This window comes from Octodon degus, unplaced genomic scaffold (genome assembly GCF_000260255.1).
Source record: "Octodon degus isolate 3935 unplaced genomic scaffold, OctDeg1.0 scaffold00123, whole genome shotgun sequence".
Lineage (NCBI taxonomy): Eukaryota > Metazoa > Chordata > Mammalia > Rodentia > Octodontidae > Octodon > Octodon degus.
The window spans coordinates 2,198,916-2,215,646 of record NW_004524699.1 but is presented as its reverse complement, the minus strand read 5'-3'; the positions used below and the strand labels follow the sequence as shown (position 1 = coordinate 2,215,646).

At 61.0% G+C, this 16,731-nt stretch overlaps 1 protein-coding gene across 5 annotated transcripts in view; it reads left to right on the top strand.

The window, feature by feature from the left end:
- Nucleotides 1–7,485: 7,485 nt before the first annotated feature.
- Sardh (sarcosine dehydrogenase) overlaps nt 7,486–16,731 on the top strand; it is a 42,228-nt gene continuing 32,982 nt past the window's right edge. Inside the window, exons 1-7 of one of the 5 annotated variants that reach the window (XM_023700407.1) lie at nt 7,896–8,047; nt 9,749–9,978; nt 10,092–10,465; nt 11,558–11,736; nt 12,328–12,507; nt 13,375–13,498; nt 13,676–13,776. In XM_023700407.1, the coding sequence (XP_023556175.1) occupies nt 10,132–10,465; nt 11,558–11,736; nt 12,328–12,507; nt 13,375–13,498; nt 13,676–13,776 (918 nt within the window). In that variant the 5' untranslated portion in view covers nt 7,896–8,047; nt 9,749–9,978; nt 10,092–10,131. Of the gene's footprint in view, nt 7,576–7,895; nt 8,048–8,199; nt 8,355–9,748; nt 9,979–10,091; nt 10,466–11,557; nt 11,737–12,327; nt 12,508–13,374; nt 13,499–13,675; nt 13,777–16,731 lie in introns of those variants that run through there. The other 4 variants (XM_023700408.1, XM_004640407.2, XM_023700406.1 and 1 more) reach the window with 4 other exon arrangements.

Below are 16,731 nucleotides of genomic sequence, written 5' to 3'. Positions count from 1 at the left end.
GTTGCCACTGTGTGCAGCCCACCGTACTCGACCCCTTAGCTGAGCTGCGGAGCACTGGGCAGGCCAAGAGGCTCATCCGTTGTCTGTGGCGTGTTAGGCTGAGCGCAGGACACACACCCGCACCGTACGCAATATGCAAAGTGTACGGATGGGCTGGGGAGACCCGGTCCGTTCCAGAAGAGGAGAGAACCGGAGGTCCAGGCTCTCTGGGGCTGGGACCTGGGATTTGAACTCTTTCCCAGGCACAGGTAACCATAGCTGCAGGGTTTCTGGACCCAGGACCAACCCCTGCATAAAGCCTGCGAACTCTCACCACTCTGCAAAATACGAAGAAGAGGCACACCATTCCCAGGGCGTGCAGAGAGGCAGAAAAGCTGAGGGGCACTGAAGCCAAGAGCGAGTCCTGGAAGAGGAGACAATGTCAGGCTCACCGTAGGCGCTGCGCCCCCAGTTGCCGCTAGGTGCTAGGTGAGGGTCAGTGCCTGCGAGGTCTTAGGATTGGCAGCAGGGCCGTGCACCAGAAAGCAAGCCCCGAGACGGGTGGTCACGAGCCTGCGTCTCTGGGGACAAGTCCGTACCCAGGCAGAAGATTGGGTCACAGAACACACTGCAGCCATCGCGAGCTGTCAGAGGAAAGCGATAATGCCGGAGGAAGGGACAGAGGCAGGAAGAGGGACAGGACACCGTCTTCCTCAGCTGTTCTATGGTAGGGTCTCATGCACTGGTCGAAGTCCGCTGAAGGAACAGACTATGTGTGTGTGTGTGTGTGTGTGTGTGTGTGTGTGTGTGTGTGATGTGCACACGACTTCCTAGGTAGGGTGACAATGGCTGCTTGCAGAGCGGTGGGGCGGAAGCCACAGAAGGGCCATTCGTGTGCTGGAGGGCGAGGACCAGCCGGAGTCTCGAGAGTCCACATTGGAAATCCAGAGCGTCTGTGCTGGAAGCCCAGAGGACCTGGAGAGGAACCTCGAAAGCGAGTGACCAGAGCCCCACTGAGGAGGCCCCGGGCAGGCTTCCTTCCCCACCTCCTGCCGCCAGCCCACTCCCGGCAGACTCATGACTGCTGTCACCCACCTATGAGGATCGGCGCCATGGGCCACTCACTGCCCCACAGCCCTGCCGCTGGACACCTGAGGCTCTGGGGGCCGCCCGGACAGGAAGCCTCGTAACCAGGGAAGCGGGAAATCATCAGAATAACAAGGCCACGCGCCAGCAGCCCTCCTGCCGGGGAGCGGGAGCCGCCTGGTAGTTCACAGTGCCCGTCTTACACAAGCCGCTCGGGACCCCGGAGAGAAAAGCAAGTAAAACCAGGAAACGGTGGAGGACAGAGCGACGACAGCCACATGGTCCACAGTTTGTGACGTGTGGAACACTGCCAGACCAATCAGTATACTTGTTATGGAAGAGAAAAAAGAGAGGGACCGAAACTTATTTTTGTTTGTTTTATTTTTTGAGATGTGATCTCACTGTAGTTCAAGCTGATTGTCATGGTTTGTGCCTGATGCCTCCTAAGCCTCCTGCAGTCGTGGGACGCCTTCTAGAGTTTGTGGTTAGTTCGTGATCCAGTGCTGGGATTGTGGTGTAAGAGCTGCACCCGCCCTGGGGCGGCCAGCCTGGACGCGGCACAGAGGAGGGAGGCCTGCTCAGCCTGCTCAGCCTGCTTGCGGCTGCCGCGGCTCCTCCCTTTGCTCCCTGCTGTTTTCCTCCGCCATGAGCTGCTGCCCTCTGCCACGGCCCACACAGCCTGAGTATGGACTGAAGGCTCCACTACCTGAGCTAAGTGCACCTTTCCTTCCTTAATTCTGAGTGTCGGGTAACTTGTCCCAGCAACGAGAGAAGAGTAACCAAGACTCTGATCTTGGACTCACCAGGTAGCCCAAGCTGGCCTCAAACTCAGCAGTCCTCCTGCCTGATCATCCCGAGTGCTGGGATGACAGCTAAGTATCGCTGTGCCTGGCAGAAAGCTTATTTAAAGAAATGACATAAAATTCTCAAATTCAGAGGAAAAAAAATGAATATCCAGGTTCATGAAGACCAAAATAACCCCAGATAAAATAAACAACATTTTGACCCAGCAAAGTCCCAGGACTGGATATGTACCCCTAGAGGCGAGGGAGTCGGGGTATCAGAGACATCTGCCTTCCCAGTTCCCTCTGGGACTGTTCATGATGGCCAGGGCGAAGGGCTAACCAGCAGATGGACGAACAGAGACATCGCGGGTGTCTGAGCAAGTGCAGGGACACTGGGGGGCCCGGGGACACCTCTGGTGACACCAGCCAGACAGAGCAGCAGGTCCTGCATGAGCACACTTCTGCATGGAAGCCGCAGCGCAGAGCTGGGAGGAGCAGAGGCAGCATGCGGTTGGCGAGGAGGGAGAAAAGGGAGCTGCCGGTCTGGGGGTGCAGATCTCTGGCAGTAGGTTCCCCATGTGCGGCGGGGGACCAGAGCTCAGAATAATGGAGCGTGCCACGGTGGTAGATCTTCCGTGTCCTCACCCCAAGGGAGAGACAGGTGACTCCATGAGCTGATGGAGTTAACCAGTTAGGTTGTGCATGAGTAATTCTCAGTGTATGTGTGTCAGAGCATCATGGTGTGTATTCTAAATATAATTTTTAATCTGTCAGTTATACCTCAATAAAGCTGTAAAAGGGGGCTGGTGAGATGGCTCAGTGGTCTAAAGCGCCCACTTAGAACAAGCTCAGCTTAAGCAAAGCAGAGGGACCGCGGTTCAATCCCCCAGCACCACATGCCAGCCGGCCTCGCCCCCTGGTGGGCTGAGCTGGCCACACACACACAAAATAAATAAATATATAAAGCTGTAAAAAAAAATTAGTGAGGAAGCCAGAAGCAGAGGTACGTGCCTGTATTTCTGTCATTTTGGGAGGCTGAGGCAGGAGGGTCACAAGTGCATGCCTAGGCAACTTAGCGAGACCCTATCTCAACATGTCAATGATCAGAAAAGGCTAAGTGTGTAGCTCAGTGTGACGGTCCTGGGTTCAATCTCCAGCACCACAAAAGAAGAAAAAGCAATTCATGAGGCTACGCGGGTAGGCCAGCACAGTCAGCAGTTGTGTAACTGGCGCCCTAGCCTGCCAGCCGCACCCCGCAGACATGTGGGCCACAGAGCAGGACTCCGAGCTTCCGGCCACTCGGATCATATAAACTATCTTCCCTCACTGCCATGAAGTTAGAAATCAGTAATAAAAGTTATACAGAAACTGCCCGGCAGGTGTGAGGTCCTGGGTTTGATTCTCAGTCCCTCAAAAAAAAAAAAAAAAAAAAAAAACACAGAAAAATCTGTATGTGCAAATTAAGCAATATATTTCTAAACAGTAATCCAAAACATGAGGGTGCTGGGGAGATAGCTCAGTGGCTTTAAGCTCTTGCCTGGCAAGCACAAGGTGGTAGATCTTCCATGTCCTCACCCCAAGGGTTCAGTTCAGTTTCCAGTCACACACACACACACACACACACACGCGTGCGCACGCGCACACACATATATCATGATAAAACATTTCAAAGCTATTTTTAAATTTTAAGTAAATGACACAAAGCCCTCCTACCAAAATTCAGGATGCAGTACGGCTGCCGCCAGTCTGGACTGGGATCGGTGGCCACGCTGGTGTGTGCTGCGTCATGGGCAGGCCCAGGGTGGGCTTTGCCTCCTGACCCTGTCATCTTTCCAGGCTGCAATGAAGTATCTATTCCTTGAACAAAAGTTTTATTGTTCCTTGAGCAGTTTAAAATTATCCCATTCAATGGTAATTTTTCCAAGTGGAAAATTACAAAGGTATTAAATGTGTCCAGATGCAGGGCTTTGATGTCTCCCTGAGCGTCCCGCTGCAGCGGGCAGCTAGCCAGCAGGTGCCTCTTCTCGTGCAAAGGCCTCGCCGCGGCTGTGGGCTCCGCTTGGGCTCTTGTCTGGTCCCAGCTTGAATATGCTGGCGCATGTATCTGTCTTAAGAACTGAATTCTAGTCTTTACCCTTCCTAGAGAAGTAAAACTGAAACGCGCACACGGGAACGCAGCGCCGGCACTGGCGGTGCGGCCCTCGCTGTCCCCCAGGCGAGCAGATTGCTGCCTCCGACCGGCTCACTCGCTTTCTTGCCCCCGGACGAAACCCCAACACCTGCCCCTGAAGGAAGAGGGGCGTTCAGGCCAGCGTCAGCGGCCCCGGGCAGAGCGGTGGGGAAGGGCCGAGCCAAGGGGCGCTCCGCGCAGCACGCTGGACAGGAAGGAAGGAGAGAGGAGTGGCGCCTAGGTGGGGAGACCCTCCGGCTGCGCTCCGGGGACAGCCTCCCGCCAGGCACCGACCCCACCGGGCCTGCCACCACTAGGCCCCGCCCACCAACCCCGCCCCCCCAACCAGGCCCCGCCCACCACCCCCGCCCCTCCAACCAGGCCCCGCCCACCAACCCCGCCCCTCCAACCAGGCCCCGCCCACCAACCCCCCCTCCAACCAGGCCCTGCCCACTAAGCCCCCTCTAGCCCCCCATAAGGCCCCGCCCATCTAGCCAGGCCCCGCCCATTAGACCGCCCCCTCTAGGCCCCTCCAGCCAGGTCCGCCCTCCAGGCCCCGCCCCTCCAGCCAGGCCCCGCCCACTAGGCCCCGCCCCCGCTAGGGACCCTGCTTCTAGCGGCGGAGCAGGGGAGCAGATCTGCGCTGCGGGCCGGCCCGGGAGAAGGAACGAGCACCGAGGGCGTCCAGGCTGTGCCGGGCCGAGGCGGCGGGGCTCCTCGAGGCGCCCGTAACCCACGCACAGAATTCGGGAGCGCTGGGCTGAGCCCTCGCGGCCTGCCCTGCTCCGATCCAGACCTCGCCCGCCGCAGACCCTTCTTGCCTCGCTCGTGCCCGCAGGCCGCCCGCACCACAGCTCGGCTCGGTTTCAGTTGTGGAGGGAGAAATGTGCCCGACAGCCACCCACACCTGGCAGGGAATGGACTGCATTTCCCCTGCCCCGGCGGCGGCGTGGCCCGCCCGCCCGGCACCATCAGCGTGGACCCGGGATCAAGCCCGGGAGCTCAGTCTCAGGCCTGCTGAGTGTCAGCTCTGCCGTGTCGCTTGTGGATGTCTGTCACCACCAGTGACCACACTACACCATATTTTTTTTCTTTTTAATTTTAGAAAAAGTATTTATTTGGTTCAGGCTCTTGCTACGCAGTTTCAACCCGTGGTGATCCTGCTGCTTCAGCCTCCCCAGCATTGGGATTACAGGAGTGCGCCATCCTACCCGGGCTTCTAGGGCTGCACCGCCATCTGGGACCGGGGATTCCGGATCTTTGTGCTTGCCAGGCCGGTGCTTAGCTATCTCTCCAGCCCTCACACTTCTGAGTCCAAATGTGCTGGACACAGCGGAGACATCCTGCCTCAGAAATACTGAACAGATGATAAAGGGGTGCCAGGCCGGGGTCAAAGGAGGCGACCACCCTATAACTAGAGCCCTCGGGGCGCGTGAAAGCAGCGTGCTCCCTGCTCCAGGGTCCCCGCGCTCTCGCGTCCCTCGGGGCTGCCCCTTTCTGTCCTGCTGGGGGGCGGGACTGCGTGGTCTGGAGCACCATGGGAGCTATCGACCTGAGTGCAGTACTCGCCCACGGCCACTGGGGGCGGTGTTTTCAGCCACCACTGGGCCTCCCACACCCGCAGACGACCAGATCCCTGGGTGCTGCTGCCCCCACCTGGAAACCGGCGGCATTGCATCGGCGCCCAAAGACACCCAGTTTCCGCCTGCCCAGCCTCAGTAGCGGGTGCATACCTCAGGCCTGGGCTGAGTGGGCAGCCAGGACCCCGGGCAGCTGGACACCTGCTTCCCGTCGGAGTGTGCCCAGGAAGATGGGCCCACCACGACCTCTGCATGTCAGCTTCTCACAGGGCGCAGGCTCAGTGCGGGGAGCAACTGTGCCACACGCTAATCCCGGTGGGCACGAGGCAAGGAGCCACTACATCCCGACCCCGCACCAGCCTCTCGGAGGCTCCATGCTGAGGGAGCAGACGCCGCTGGTGCCCCAGGCCAGAGAGGGACATCTGCTGGGGAGGGGCCCAGAAGCACCCCAGTTTTCACAAGACCCCCTCCCAGGGGTACACCTGGAGCCCAGCAGAGGACAGCCCCATCCTGTGCATCCTGGGCTTCTGCCAGCAGAAGATGCCCAGGGTCGGTCCTGTGCCCCAAAGGAGGAGCCAGGGCCAGAGGGGGGCGGCCGTGGGGGAAGAGGACTGAGTCCAGCATGATCCTCCCTTAGACTTGGGGCTTACAACACCCATCACCCCCAAGAATAAGTCAGCCATGAGACCCCTGTGCTCCACCAAGTCAAAGAAGAAGAGCAGTAATATTCGGGGAAAATTACGAACTTCTATGAAACTTGCATTGCACTTGGGGAAACTGAGTCTCAGCAGGAGGAGAGGTGGTCAAGGTGGCAGTAGGACCTGTCCTGGCATCCGGGTCAGAGCCTGTGCCCTCTACACCCGGGAGGTGGTCCTTCATGGCCTTCATGTTGCCGCACAGCCCGGGGCAGTGACCCATTCCAGGTCTAGCCTCCGGCCTCCTCCCCTCGCTCAGAGTCCAGTCCTGTGGGGGCGGGTGGGGGTGGTGGACAAAAGACCGGATTAAGAGTGGTGTTGGCACCCAGTGACCTTGGGGCCCAGGACACCTCCTCCAGGACGTCCTCCTGAGTCTCCTTGGGAGGGGGCTGGACCCTCACAGCCAGAGTCTCACTCTCCTGAGGCCTGCCTGCTTCGGGGTCTCAAGGTCCTAGGAGGCAGTACTGGGGTTGGGGATGTGAGGGCCTCCCAGGAAGGGCTGCATCTGCGCCGCGCACAGCCCACGCAAGGACCGACAAGCTGACAGACTGCAAGGCAGATGACTACTGGCGCTGCGCCTCTGGTCCCTCTGGGGCTGGTGGGCACTTACCCCTGCCTGAGGCGGGCAAATGCCCAGACCGGCCAGAGTGTAGCCATCTGCTGGGACCCTCCAGGCTTGCTGTGTGACCTGAGGCCAGCCGGGGCCCTCTCTGAGCACCATTGTGCCCAGCAGTCACGGAAAAAGGAATCGGCTGGGGGCTTGGCTCCGTGTGGTGGGGGGCTGGAGTCTCTGGAAGGAGGCGGCGTCAAGAGCCCGGCAGGCAGGATCTGGGGGGAGGAGCTGGCCTGCCAGCCGAAAGGACCAGGCCCGGGCCGTGCTAGGATGAGCCCCCGCAGCCTCGGCGCTGGTGGGCACCGTGCCACCACTCCCCGACAGACTCTGGGGCAGGCAGGGGCTGGGGATCACCGCGGCAGCCACCTTGAGACCCCCGAGTTAGGGACAGGAAGTGGGCGTCGGGGAGGAGAGGTGGCCGCCGGCCAGGTCACCACAGAGACGTGCCAGGGCGCCAGGTCCGGGTCCCCAGCCGAGCTGCCCACTTGGCTCCTGCGCGGCTGCGCTGGCTGAGTGCCTGCTGGGCGGTGCGTCCCGCCCACACTTGGGCGGGGACACTGGGCAGCTGTGCGGGGGAGGGGTCCTCTTCCGGCTAGACCGTGGCTTGAGAAGGAGGGCAGTGACCACAGAGACCACCGCCATCCGCCATCCGGGGACAGAAGAGGAGGTTGGCCCCCCAGGGGGCGGTGCCGGGGCTCCCTGGGCGCAGGGGGGCTGTGCTGGCTGCAGGCACCCTGGGCTGGTGGGTGGCCAGGGTTTCCCCAGATGTTCGGCCGGGTTGTTTCTACACTTGCCCCCTCACTTCCCTGTCCCCGGGTGCCCAGCCAGACTGAGGGGCTGCCCGAGCCCCACGAGGTCCTCCTGGCCCAGCCCTGCCTCCAAGGCTGCCCAGGGTGGGGAGGGAGCTCAGGCCCAGGCCAGTGTTGAAGCAGCTGCTGCAGGAGGAGCCAATGGGGACAGAGGGTGGGCTGGTCATGTGTGAAGGCCAGTGGCCTTGCCCCGGCAAGGCAGGAGGGGACAGAACACCCACAGGTGTGCCGTGCTGGGCCTTGGAGCGTCCCCTCAGGGCCCTCGTGCTGACGCCCTTCAGGACAGGGCTCTTGGGGCTCCTGGTCAGCTGAGCAACTTGTGGACCCAAGGTAGGGATGGAGAAGGGGGGCTCCCATGAAGGGTCCCCAGCCAGCAGCGGAAGGGCAGGTGGCACCCTGGGGGCAAAGGGTGACAGAGACACTGCCAGCAATTCTTTTTGTCCCGAGCCGGTCCCTGCTGTACCTGCTGCCCTGAGGGTGGCACTTGGGTTGGTGGGGCCACTCACAGCCCCAGGCCCGTAGAGCTCACAGGCTTCATGGCCCTGTGACCTCACTCACCTTTGGGAACCTCTCTGTGCCTCAGTTTCCTCTCTGTGAAAGAAAGGAAAGCAGCATCCACAGCCCAGTGACAGTAGAGGTGACTTAGTAAATTACAGCCACTGCTTGCTTAATGACCGAATTACGTTCCTGGGATTAGGTCCTTAAATGAGCTGTCCCTATCTGAGATGCACAGAGTGAGCAGGCACCGATGTTCAGAACGAAGAAAGGGCCGAAGGAGCCTCCGCTCGAGGGCCTGGCTTTCGTTGGCATGGCCCTTACGTGCTGTGCTGCAGCGGAGGGCACTGGGCTGGCACTGTGTGGCACAGTGGGCAGGAATCGCAGCCCCGCACGGGCAAGGTGCCCTGTGCCGAAAGGACACTGAGGATCTGTAAGCCACCGATGAAAAGACCCCATACCAAGAGCCACAGAACAGTACAGAAAAGGCGGCTCCTAAGGGCCTTGTTCATAAACCTGGACAGTTGTTGTACATGCCGGTTGGTGAACGAGGAAATGTCTTAGCTAAGTGAGGTCAGCTGTGAGTGCCACCGAGGGTTCCCAGTCAGCCGGGCGTGGCCCCCGGCGAGGGCTCTGCAGGGGCAGGCAGCAGGGAGGTGATGGAGGAGACGCGGGCAGCCCAAGGGGGCAGCTAGGTCCCGTCGTGAGATGTCAGGGAGGCCTTGGCGCCCATCATGGGGTCACTGTTCCCACTGCGGGGTACACGAGCCCTGCTGTCCCTAAACCCACAGTGGCTGCAGGTTTGGGAGGTGACTGGCAGTGAGCTCCAGCAGGAGCGGAAATGTGTGCTGGGGTCCCTGCCCACCGCGAGGTCCTCGTCTCGGTGTCCTGTCTTGAGGCACCCAGGCCTACTCAGGCCTGCACCACAGACGCCTGAGTGAGGGTCTGGGCGAGTGGGCTTCTGGCCCTGAGTTCCAGGGTGATCGTGGAGACAGAGCCAGCCGGAAGAGCTCAAGCCCCCGTGTATTGGTTACCCCTGGGCATCTGCAGGCTCCGCTGTGGGTGCTGCCACACAGATGTGGGGATGCCACAGGGCTGCAGCCAACGCATTCCTGCTCTTGCTGACCTGGGGACAGGGCCCTGGTGGCCCCTGAGGCATCTTCCCTCTCCAAGTCAGGCAGGCCTCTCCATTCTTTGGGGAGTTTCGGGAAGACTTCTTGAAGGAGGAGGATCTGGGAGGAGCCCTGAGGCCAGCGGGGAAGATAGAGGAGCAGGCTGAGGCCGAGGGGACGGGGCCTCATCTAGGTTCCTTGTCCCACCCAATTTTCCCTGAGCCTTAGCAGCTTCCACCTTGGCTGATGAAGGGCTTTGGAGCCACTGAGATGGGCATGCCGGGCATCTGCCCACCCACGCTGCTTTCCACGCCTCTCCTCCACCCGGCTGTCCCACCCTCCCACAGGCTCTCCCTGCCCCTGCCACAGGCTGTCAAGGCCTTGCACGAGCCCTCCTGCTCCACCCTCCCTTCCTGCTCTCCAGGTCTTCAGTGTCCCCACCAGTCCTGGCTCCTTCTGGTTTCTGGCTTTTGTCCTCTGACCTCATGTTCCCTCCCTGGTCTTTGATGTCATCCCTCCCTGGATGGCCCTGGACTTTCCCAGCTCCCACTGTGGGCCTCTGTCAGCGACATCAGCCCCTCTTCTCCACCATCTCTCTGGGCTATGACCCTGGCCCAGCCAGGTCCCTCTGTACCCAGTCCTCCACCCACCCAGGCGAGTGTGGGTTGAGCTCACGCCCCAGGGGGGCAGCAGGACGGGGCCTGGGCAACTATGCAGATGGAGCAGCCAGGCCCAGTACACAGTGCAGCCTTGCCGTGTACCCCTAGCTCCTGCTCAGCCCTATCCTCATCTTGAAGCCCAGAGTCCATGGCCTCACTGAGCCAAGCCCTGCGTGTGGCTGCTGCCTGCCCTCGATGGAGACCAGCCCAGCGCCTGGGGCTGCAGGCCCTGGCCAGTGCTGCCGGCCCCACCACTGAGAAGAATGTGCCATACCAGCACACCCTGAAGGAGGAGGCCCGGGACCCCTCGGCGGCAGCTCAGGGACCCAGCCAGCCCCTGCCCAGCACAGCCAGCGTGGTGGTTATTGGTGGGGGCAGCTTGGGCTGCCAAACCCTGTACCACCTGGCCAAGCTGGGTGTGACTGGGGCTGTGCTCTTGGAGCGCGAGCGACTGACATCGGGGACCACTTGGCACACGGCAGGTAGGGCTCAGGTGCAGGCCGGTGAGTGCAGGGCGCACACGGGGTGCAGGCGGGCCGTGGGGTGGCGGGCAGCCCCAAGCCTGAGAGGGTCTGCTGAGCTGGAAGGGAAGGCAGCTGGTCAGTTTGGAGGTGGGCAGATTTGGGGCCCCACGGCTGTAAAGCTACAGTAGGAAGAGGGGTCGTGCTGCTCGCGTGCCCCTGGGGAGATGACACGGGGCCCAGGGCTGAGGCCCCCACTCTGTCGCATGCATGAAGCCTCTCCCCCAGGACAGCCAGCCCTTCAAGGGCATTTTCTGGGGGAGAAGGGTGGCGGGCACTGGTGGGCACTCTCCTGCCTACAGCGGTCTGGAGCACCCACAGCTAGCGTCAGTCCTGCAGCCAGCGCTGAGCTGGAAAACGCTCTCCCATAGCTCACCCTTGTGCATCTATGGGGTAAACACTGGCATGGCCAATATCAAGCTGCCAGGGCGTAGGGCCAGGGAGATAGCTCAGTGGAATAACTGCTTGCCTGGCGAGTGCAAGGTCCTGAGTTCAATCCCCGGTACTGCAAAAAAAAAACAAAAACAAAACAAAAGACAGTCAAAGCTGCCAAGGCGAAGTCAGAGCAAGAGGCTCACAGCCTGGGCCTTGAGGGCCCACACATTCCCCGGGCTCCGAGATCTCCAAGTGTCTGTCTTTGTGCTTCTCTTCCGGGAGCTCTGCTGCAGAAAAGGCAGCTCGGTTTCAGGGTCCCTGGTTGGGCTTTCCTCGGCCCTGGTCTGTGTCCCCCAGCCCTTCCACTAGCCTGCTCTTGGACCTTGGACACTTTGATTTCACTGTTAACTAGTGGTTTGCTCCTCGGAGACTGCCCTGGCTCCTGGGGTGGGGGTGGGTGGGATCTCCCCGACAGGTTCAGTCCAGGACTGGCACACAGTGCACTGGATGCAGGGTGGGGGATGCTAGTGTTGCGGTGGCCGCAGGGCTTCCAGCAGTGCCCTCCTCACCCTCTTGGGCTGAGCCCGCCCTGCCACGCCCCACCCCTGCTGATACTTGGCTGAGAACAGGGGGTGCAGCCTGCCTCGCAGGACTGATGGTGCTCCCCTTCCGGGTCAGGCCTGCTGTGGCAGCTGCGGCCCAGCGACGTGGAGGTGGAGCTGCTGGCCCACACCAGGCGCGTGGTGAGCCACGAGCTGGAGGCGGAGACCGGGCTGCACACAGGCTGGATCCAGAACGGGGGCCTCTTCATCGCGTCCAGCCGGCAGCGCCTGGATGAGTACAAGAGGCTCATGTCGGTGGGTGCCTGGGGAGGGGCGATACCGCAAGGGGCTCGGGCGGATGGGTCAGCTCCCTGAGGGGCCCAGCTTGTTTCAGGAAAGGAGCCCTGAGTGGTCTCGGGACCCAAACCCTGCCCTGCCTAGCCCCCAATGGCTCTCTTCATTCATAATTCCCAGATGGAGACCTGATTGGCTCAGCTCATCCTAGTTCTGGCCCAGGGACGCTTGATTGGCTGCTTTGGGGCCAATCAAATGCCATGGGGGCGTGGCCCGTGTCCAACGCCAAGTATAGTTTCCTCTTCTTGGGGAAGCCAGTCTGACCCAGGGAACCCGATTCCCAGGTCCCATATATAAGTCTGTGGGAGTGGTTTTATGTATTTTAGGGAATAAAACCTTTGCACCATGTACTGGCCCAGTTCTTTATCACCCGCATAAAGGATGTATGGGGTGACCCCGGGCCTAGTGGCAGAGCTTGGGAGGAAGGGGTTTGACCTTCCCGCGCCGCCCGCATCCGATGGCGGCTGATGCTTCTCCCTGAGCCGGCTGGGGCTGGCGGCCTGGAAGCTCCCAAAACGGCTCCCACCACTTGGTGTCCTCCGGCTCCCCCAGCTGGGCAAGGCCTATGGCGTGGAGTCCCACGTGCTGAGTCCTGCGGAGACCAAGGCCCTGTACCCGCTGATGAACGTGGATGACCTCTACGGGACCCTGTATGTGCCGCAGGACGGCACCATGGACCCCGCCGGCACCTGCACCACCCTCGCCAGGGCGGCTGTGGCCCGAGGAGCCCAGGTACCGATGGTGTGGCTCTGAAGCCACCTGCCCTAAGCCCTGAGAGCGGGGGCCAGAGCAGGCCATTCTTTCCGCCTTCCTGGGGACCTGGGGCCAGGTCCCGGCCTGCAGAGGGGAGGCGGAGCCCCGGGCCTGCAGGGCCCAGCAACTGTCCCTTCCCTGGGAGGCCTGCTCTGCCGCACCAGCAAATCCTCCTAGCATCCCTCTTTATAATTTTTATCTTCATGTGTCTCAATACTGCACAAAATTGTATAAAAGATTTTAAAAGACGCAAAAAAGAAGATAGGGATGTCAGCCCAAAGGTTTTTCTGTGCAGATACATGTGTGTTCAGAAGCAAGTAGTAGGGCTGGCCAAATAGCTCAGCTGTTTAAAGGCCTGCTTAGGCAGAGTGCAGCGGCCAGGCCTCGATCCTCCTCCTTGTGCCCAGCCGGCCCGGCCCCCGGTGCACGCACGCTGAGATGGCAATCGAGACTGGGTGTGGTGGCGCACCCGGCCCTTGGGAGGCTGAAAACAGGAGAAACCCTGCGAGTCCGACCTACAGTGAGAAGCTGCACACCCTGTAGACCCTGTCCTAAATACATTTTTAAAAATTGACTATTATAACCTTTAGAAAACCAAGCAGACGCACAAGCTGCACGCACATCTTTCCACTCATCGCAGGAGCCCTGTTTAGGCGGCTTTCCTGCGTGACCAGCCGCGCCCCCTCCCCTGGCAGGTCCGGGGCTGGGAAGGCTTCCTACTGGGCCTGCTGGCTGGCTTTCCGGTTCACACAAGGGCTGGCCCTAGTAGACGCTGCGTACCCAGGTCCCCCATGTGCAGAATGGGCTGGGCAGGGGCAGCACCCCAAGCAGCTCCTCCCATCCCAGGTGATTGAGAAGTGCCCTGTGACGGGTATCCGGGTGCGGACCGACGATTTCGGGGTGCGGCGCGTCGCAGCTGTGGAGACAGAGCACGGCTCCATCCAGACGCCCTGCGTGGTCAACTGTGCAGGTGGCACTGGCGTTTCTGCCACCTCCTGATGTTCCCAGCCCCAGTCCCACATTCACAGGGCTTCCCTGTGAGTCACCAAGTCCCAACCAGGGCAAAGGCCTGCAGAGGGGCCTGTGTCACTTGGGTAGCTGCCCCTGTGGGTTCCCAGGGAGCTGAGCCGCGGTGCTGTGCCCACAGGTGTGTGGGCAGGCGCTGTGGGCCGGATGGCTGGAGTCAAGGTGCCCCTGGTGGCCATGCACCACGCCTACGTTGTCACAGAGCGCATTGAAGGAATCCAGGTAGGCGGGCAGCCCCCGGGGCCCGGGTCTGGGAGGAGGAGTGCAGGACATGGCTCTGAGCCTCAGTTCGGGCACATTCGATGCCGCCGGCTCCTTCGCTGCCCTGGCCTCAGCCACCTCCCCTGGAAATGGAGCTTCTAACCCTGGGTGTTAGAGTCAAATGAACCTGCTGGCACCAACCTGCTTAGCCTGCTGGCCTGGCCCAAGCGCATCTTGCGAGGTGCAGCCAGTCCTGCTGGTGACTGCCTTCTGTGACTAAGAGAACCCTCGTAAGGCGGATGGTGGCGGAGCCTGCAGTCCTAGCATTCTGGGAGGCTGATGCAGGAATATCGCATGTTCAGGTCCAGCCTGGGCAACATAGTGACTGGGACCCTGGCTCAAAATAAGTCAATAAATAAATAGGGCTGGATGTGGCTCAGAGTAGAGGCTCTGGGCTCAATCCCCAGCACTGCCAAAATTAAATTAAATTTTTAAAAAGTTTCTGAGAACCTGGGATGTTTGAGTGTTCCCAGTATCCCGGAGTGCCTATCCCAGAGGGCCTTGTCCCTGACACTCTGAGCCTCTCTGCCAGCCCTTTGCCTGGGGCCTGGTGCCTTGGACACCTGGGGCCCCTGGGCTATGTGTCCCCCCCTCACCTGTCCCCTGCCCCACTCTTGTCACTGACCAGCCCCCTCCCTCTGTCACCACCCAAGCCCCCCATTTCTTTTCCTCTCCATCCCATGTCTGGCACTCACTCTGGCTTCTCCTTCCCTTGTCTTTCTGGCCTCCCTCCCACCCCCTCTTCCTCCTCATCTCCTCCAGCCCTGCCCCATCCCCATCAACTCAACTGTCCGTCCTTTTTTTCTTTTTGAGAAAGGGTCTCACTCTGAAGCTCAGTTCAGCCTGGCTTTGAATTCACTATGTGCCCCAGGCTGGCCTTGAACTCAGGACTACCTTCCGGCCTCAGCCTCCCGAGTGCTGGTACTATAGTGTGTGCACCACCATGCCCTGTCCGCCCATCCTTCTGTCTGCCTCTCGGTCCACAGCCTGAGCTGGGAGCGAGAGCCACGTGGGTCTTTTGGGGCTCCCTGGAGGAGGTGGACAAGTTTCCAGAGGATTGGAGGGTGGCAGAGAAGGGGTGCGGGACACAGAACAGACCGGGCTCCTCAGCCCTGAGGTGTGTGGGGACAGCCTGATGGCCTCGGTGGCCCACAGAGCTGCTCTCTGGCTGCTGTGAGCTCCAGGAGGGCCAGACTGAGGCTTGGAGCCGGGGATGGGGGCAAAAGCTGCATCCTGAAGGCAGGAGGGTGGCCACGGGGGCATCTGCCACCCCAGCCCGGGTGCCCTCCCTCAAGATTCCCCAAAGTCTTCCCGAGCGGCTCCTCTCTTCAGGAAGCAGCAGGGAGAACTGGCCTCACGCACCCCACGCATTTCAAGGTCAGAGCCCAGCTGGGGCTGCTTACAAAGCCAGCTGGGGCCCCTTGTGTCCCCGAGGGTGCAAGGACGGCTTAACAAGCTGCAGAATCGCAGAGTCTGCTGGGCACAGGGCTTTGCAGCAGCAGGCAGGTCTCCCGAGGGACAGTGGTGCGGTGGGGGCTCTGGGAGGGGCATTGGACCCCAATACGGATTCCACTGCTGTGCCACTGGGTCAGAGAGCAAACTCTGCCTAGCCCAGGGGGTCTGGGGCCAGGCCTGGTGTGGCCATCCACGAGAGCAGGTGCCCGTGGCTGCGTAGGTGTCCTGCATCCCTAACACGGATGCAGGTGCTGCGACTGAAGGGGCTCCAGCTGGGCTCTGAGTCCCACCCCTCAGCTGCCACTCTGAGCCCTGGGTTCCCCTTCGCAGCTCGAGTAGGAAGTGTTCCTACTGCCCCACTGTGTAGGAGAAGAGAGGTGGGGAAGGATGGGCCCTGCCTGGCCTGCAGCAGGTGCTCAGGGGACAGTGACAGCGAATTGGGGCTGGGCAGGCTTTGAAGCCCTGGAGGGGACTGGGAGGTGGCCAAAAGGCAGGGACATTGGGGGGCCAGGGCATGGCAGCATGGCTGGTGGGTGGCTCCTGGGGGGCCACAGGGCATGCGAAGCTTGCTGGGCACTTGCAGTAGCAGAGGCCAGGGCACCAGTCCTGCTGGCACAGGAGCCCGGGCGTGCTGACCACCAGGTGTCCCCAGCGTCCTGCTCCCAGGTGCTCTGGGTTTTCTTTCTGTTTGGAGTAGTTGCAAGCATTCCTTCTCAGCAGCGCTTCGTTGCTGGGGCCTCCTCCAGCCCACCTCTCAAGGGGACATTCCTGTTCTGGCCTGCGCTTGGCCAGGACCACTGGGAGCCGGGTTGGAGCTGGCCAGGCGACCTGTGTCACCCTCAGCCCATCCCTGATACTGTGTTCATCTCCGGAGGGCACAGGACTGGGACAGCACGTGATGGGGACGCAGTGCCGTGGTCCCTCCCCCCACCTCCCTAGTGGCCTTTTTCTTGGCCGCAGGCGGTCTGCGGGGCAGTGTCGTGGCCGTGGCCAGGCCCCTAGCGTCTGAGCGGTCCTGCCCAGCATGTGCTGTTTCCCAGCAGCACCGGCTTTCTCCCAAGACGCTCAGTTCCTGTGACTTCAAGGCGTGCGTGTGCACAGTTCCCAGCCCGTCCTCGCTGCCGGCCACCCCCACGTCCCACCTCGGGCCTGGCCACGGGCAGTCACCCACCTGACTTCTGTCTCTGTGGATTTTCCCGGGCTGGACATCTATGACACGTGGCCTTTCGTGTCTGGCTTCCTTGCTCAGCCTGCTTGTGGCAGGGTCTGTGCCATCGCCATTCCCTCTGGTGGCCGATTGGTATTGTCCTGCACTGTCACATGCGTGTGACCCATCTGTGCGTCTTCTGATGGACAGCCCAGCTTTCTCCATATGGAGGGGCTCTGTGCAGCAGCGCCACACACAGTCACGTGCAAGCTTTTGTGTGGACGAGTGTCCCCTGGGGACCCACGTGGATGGGT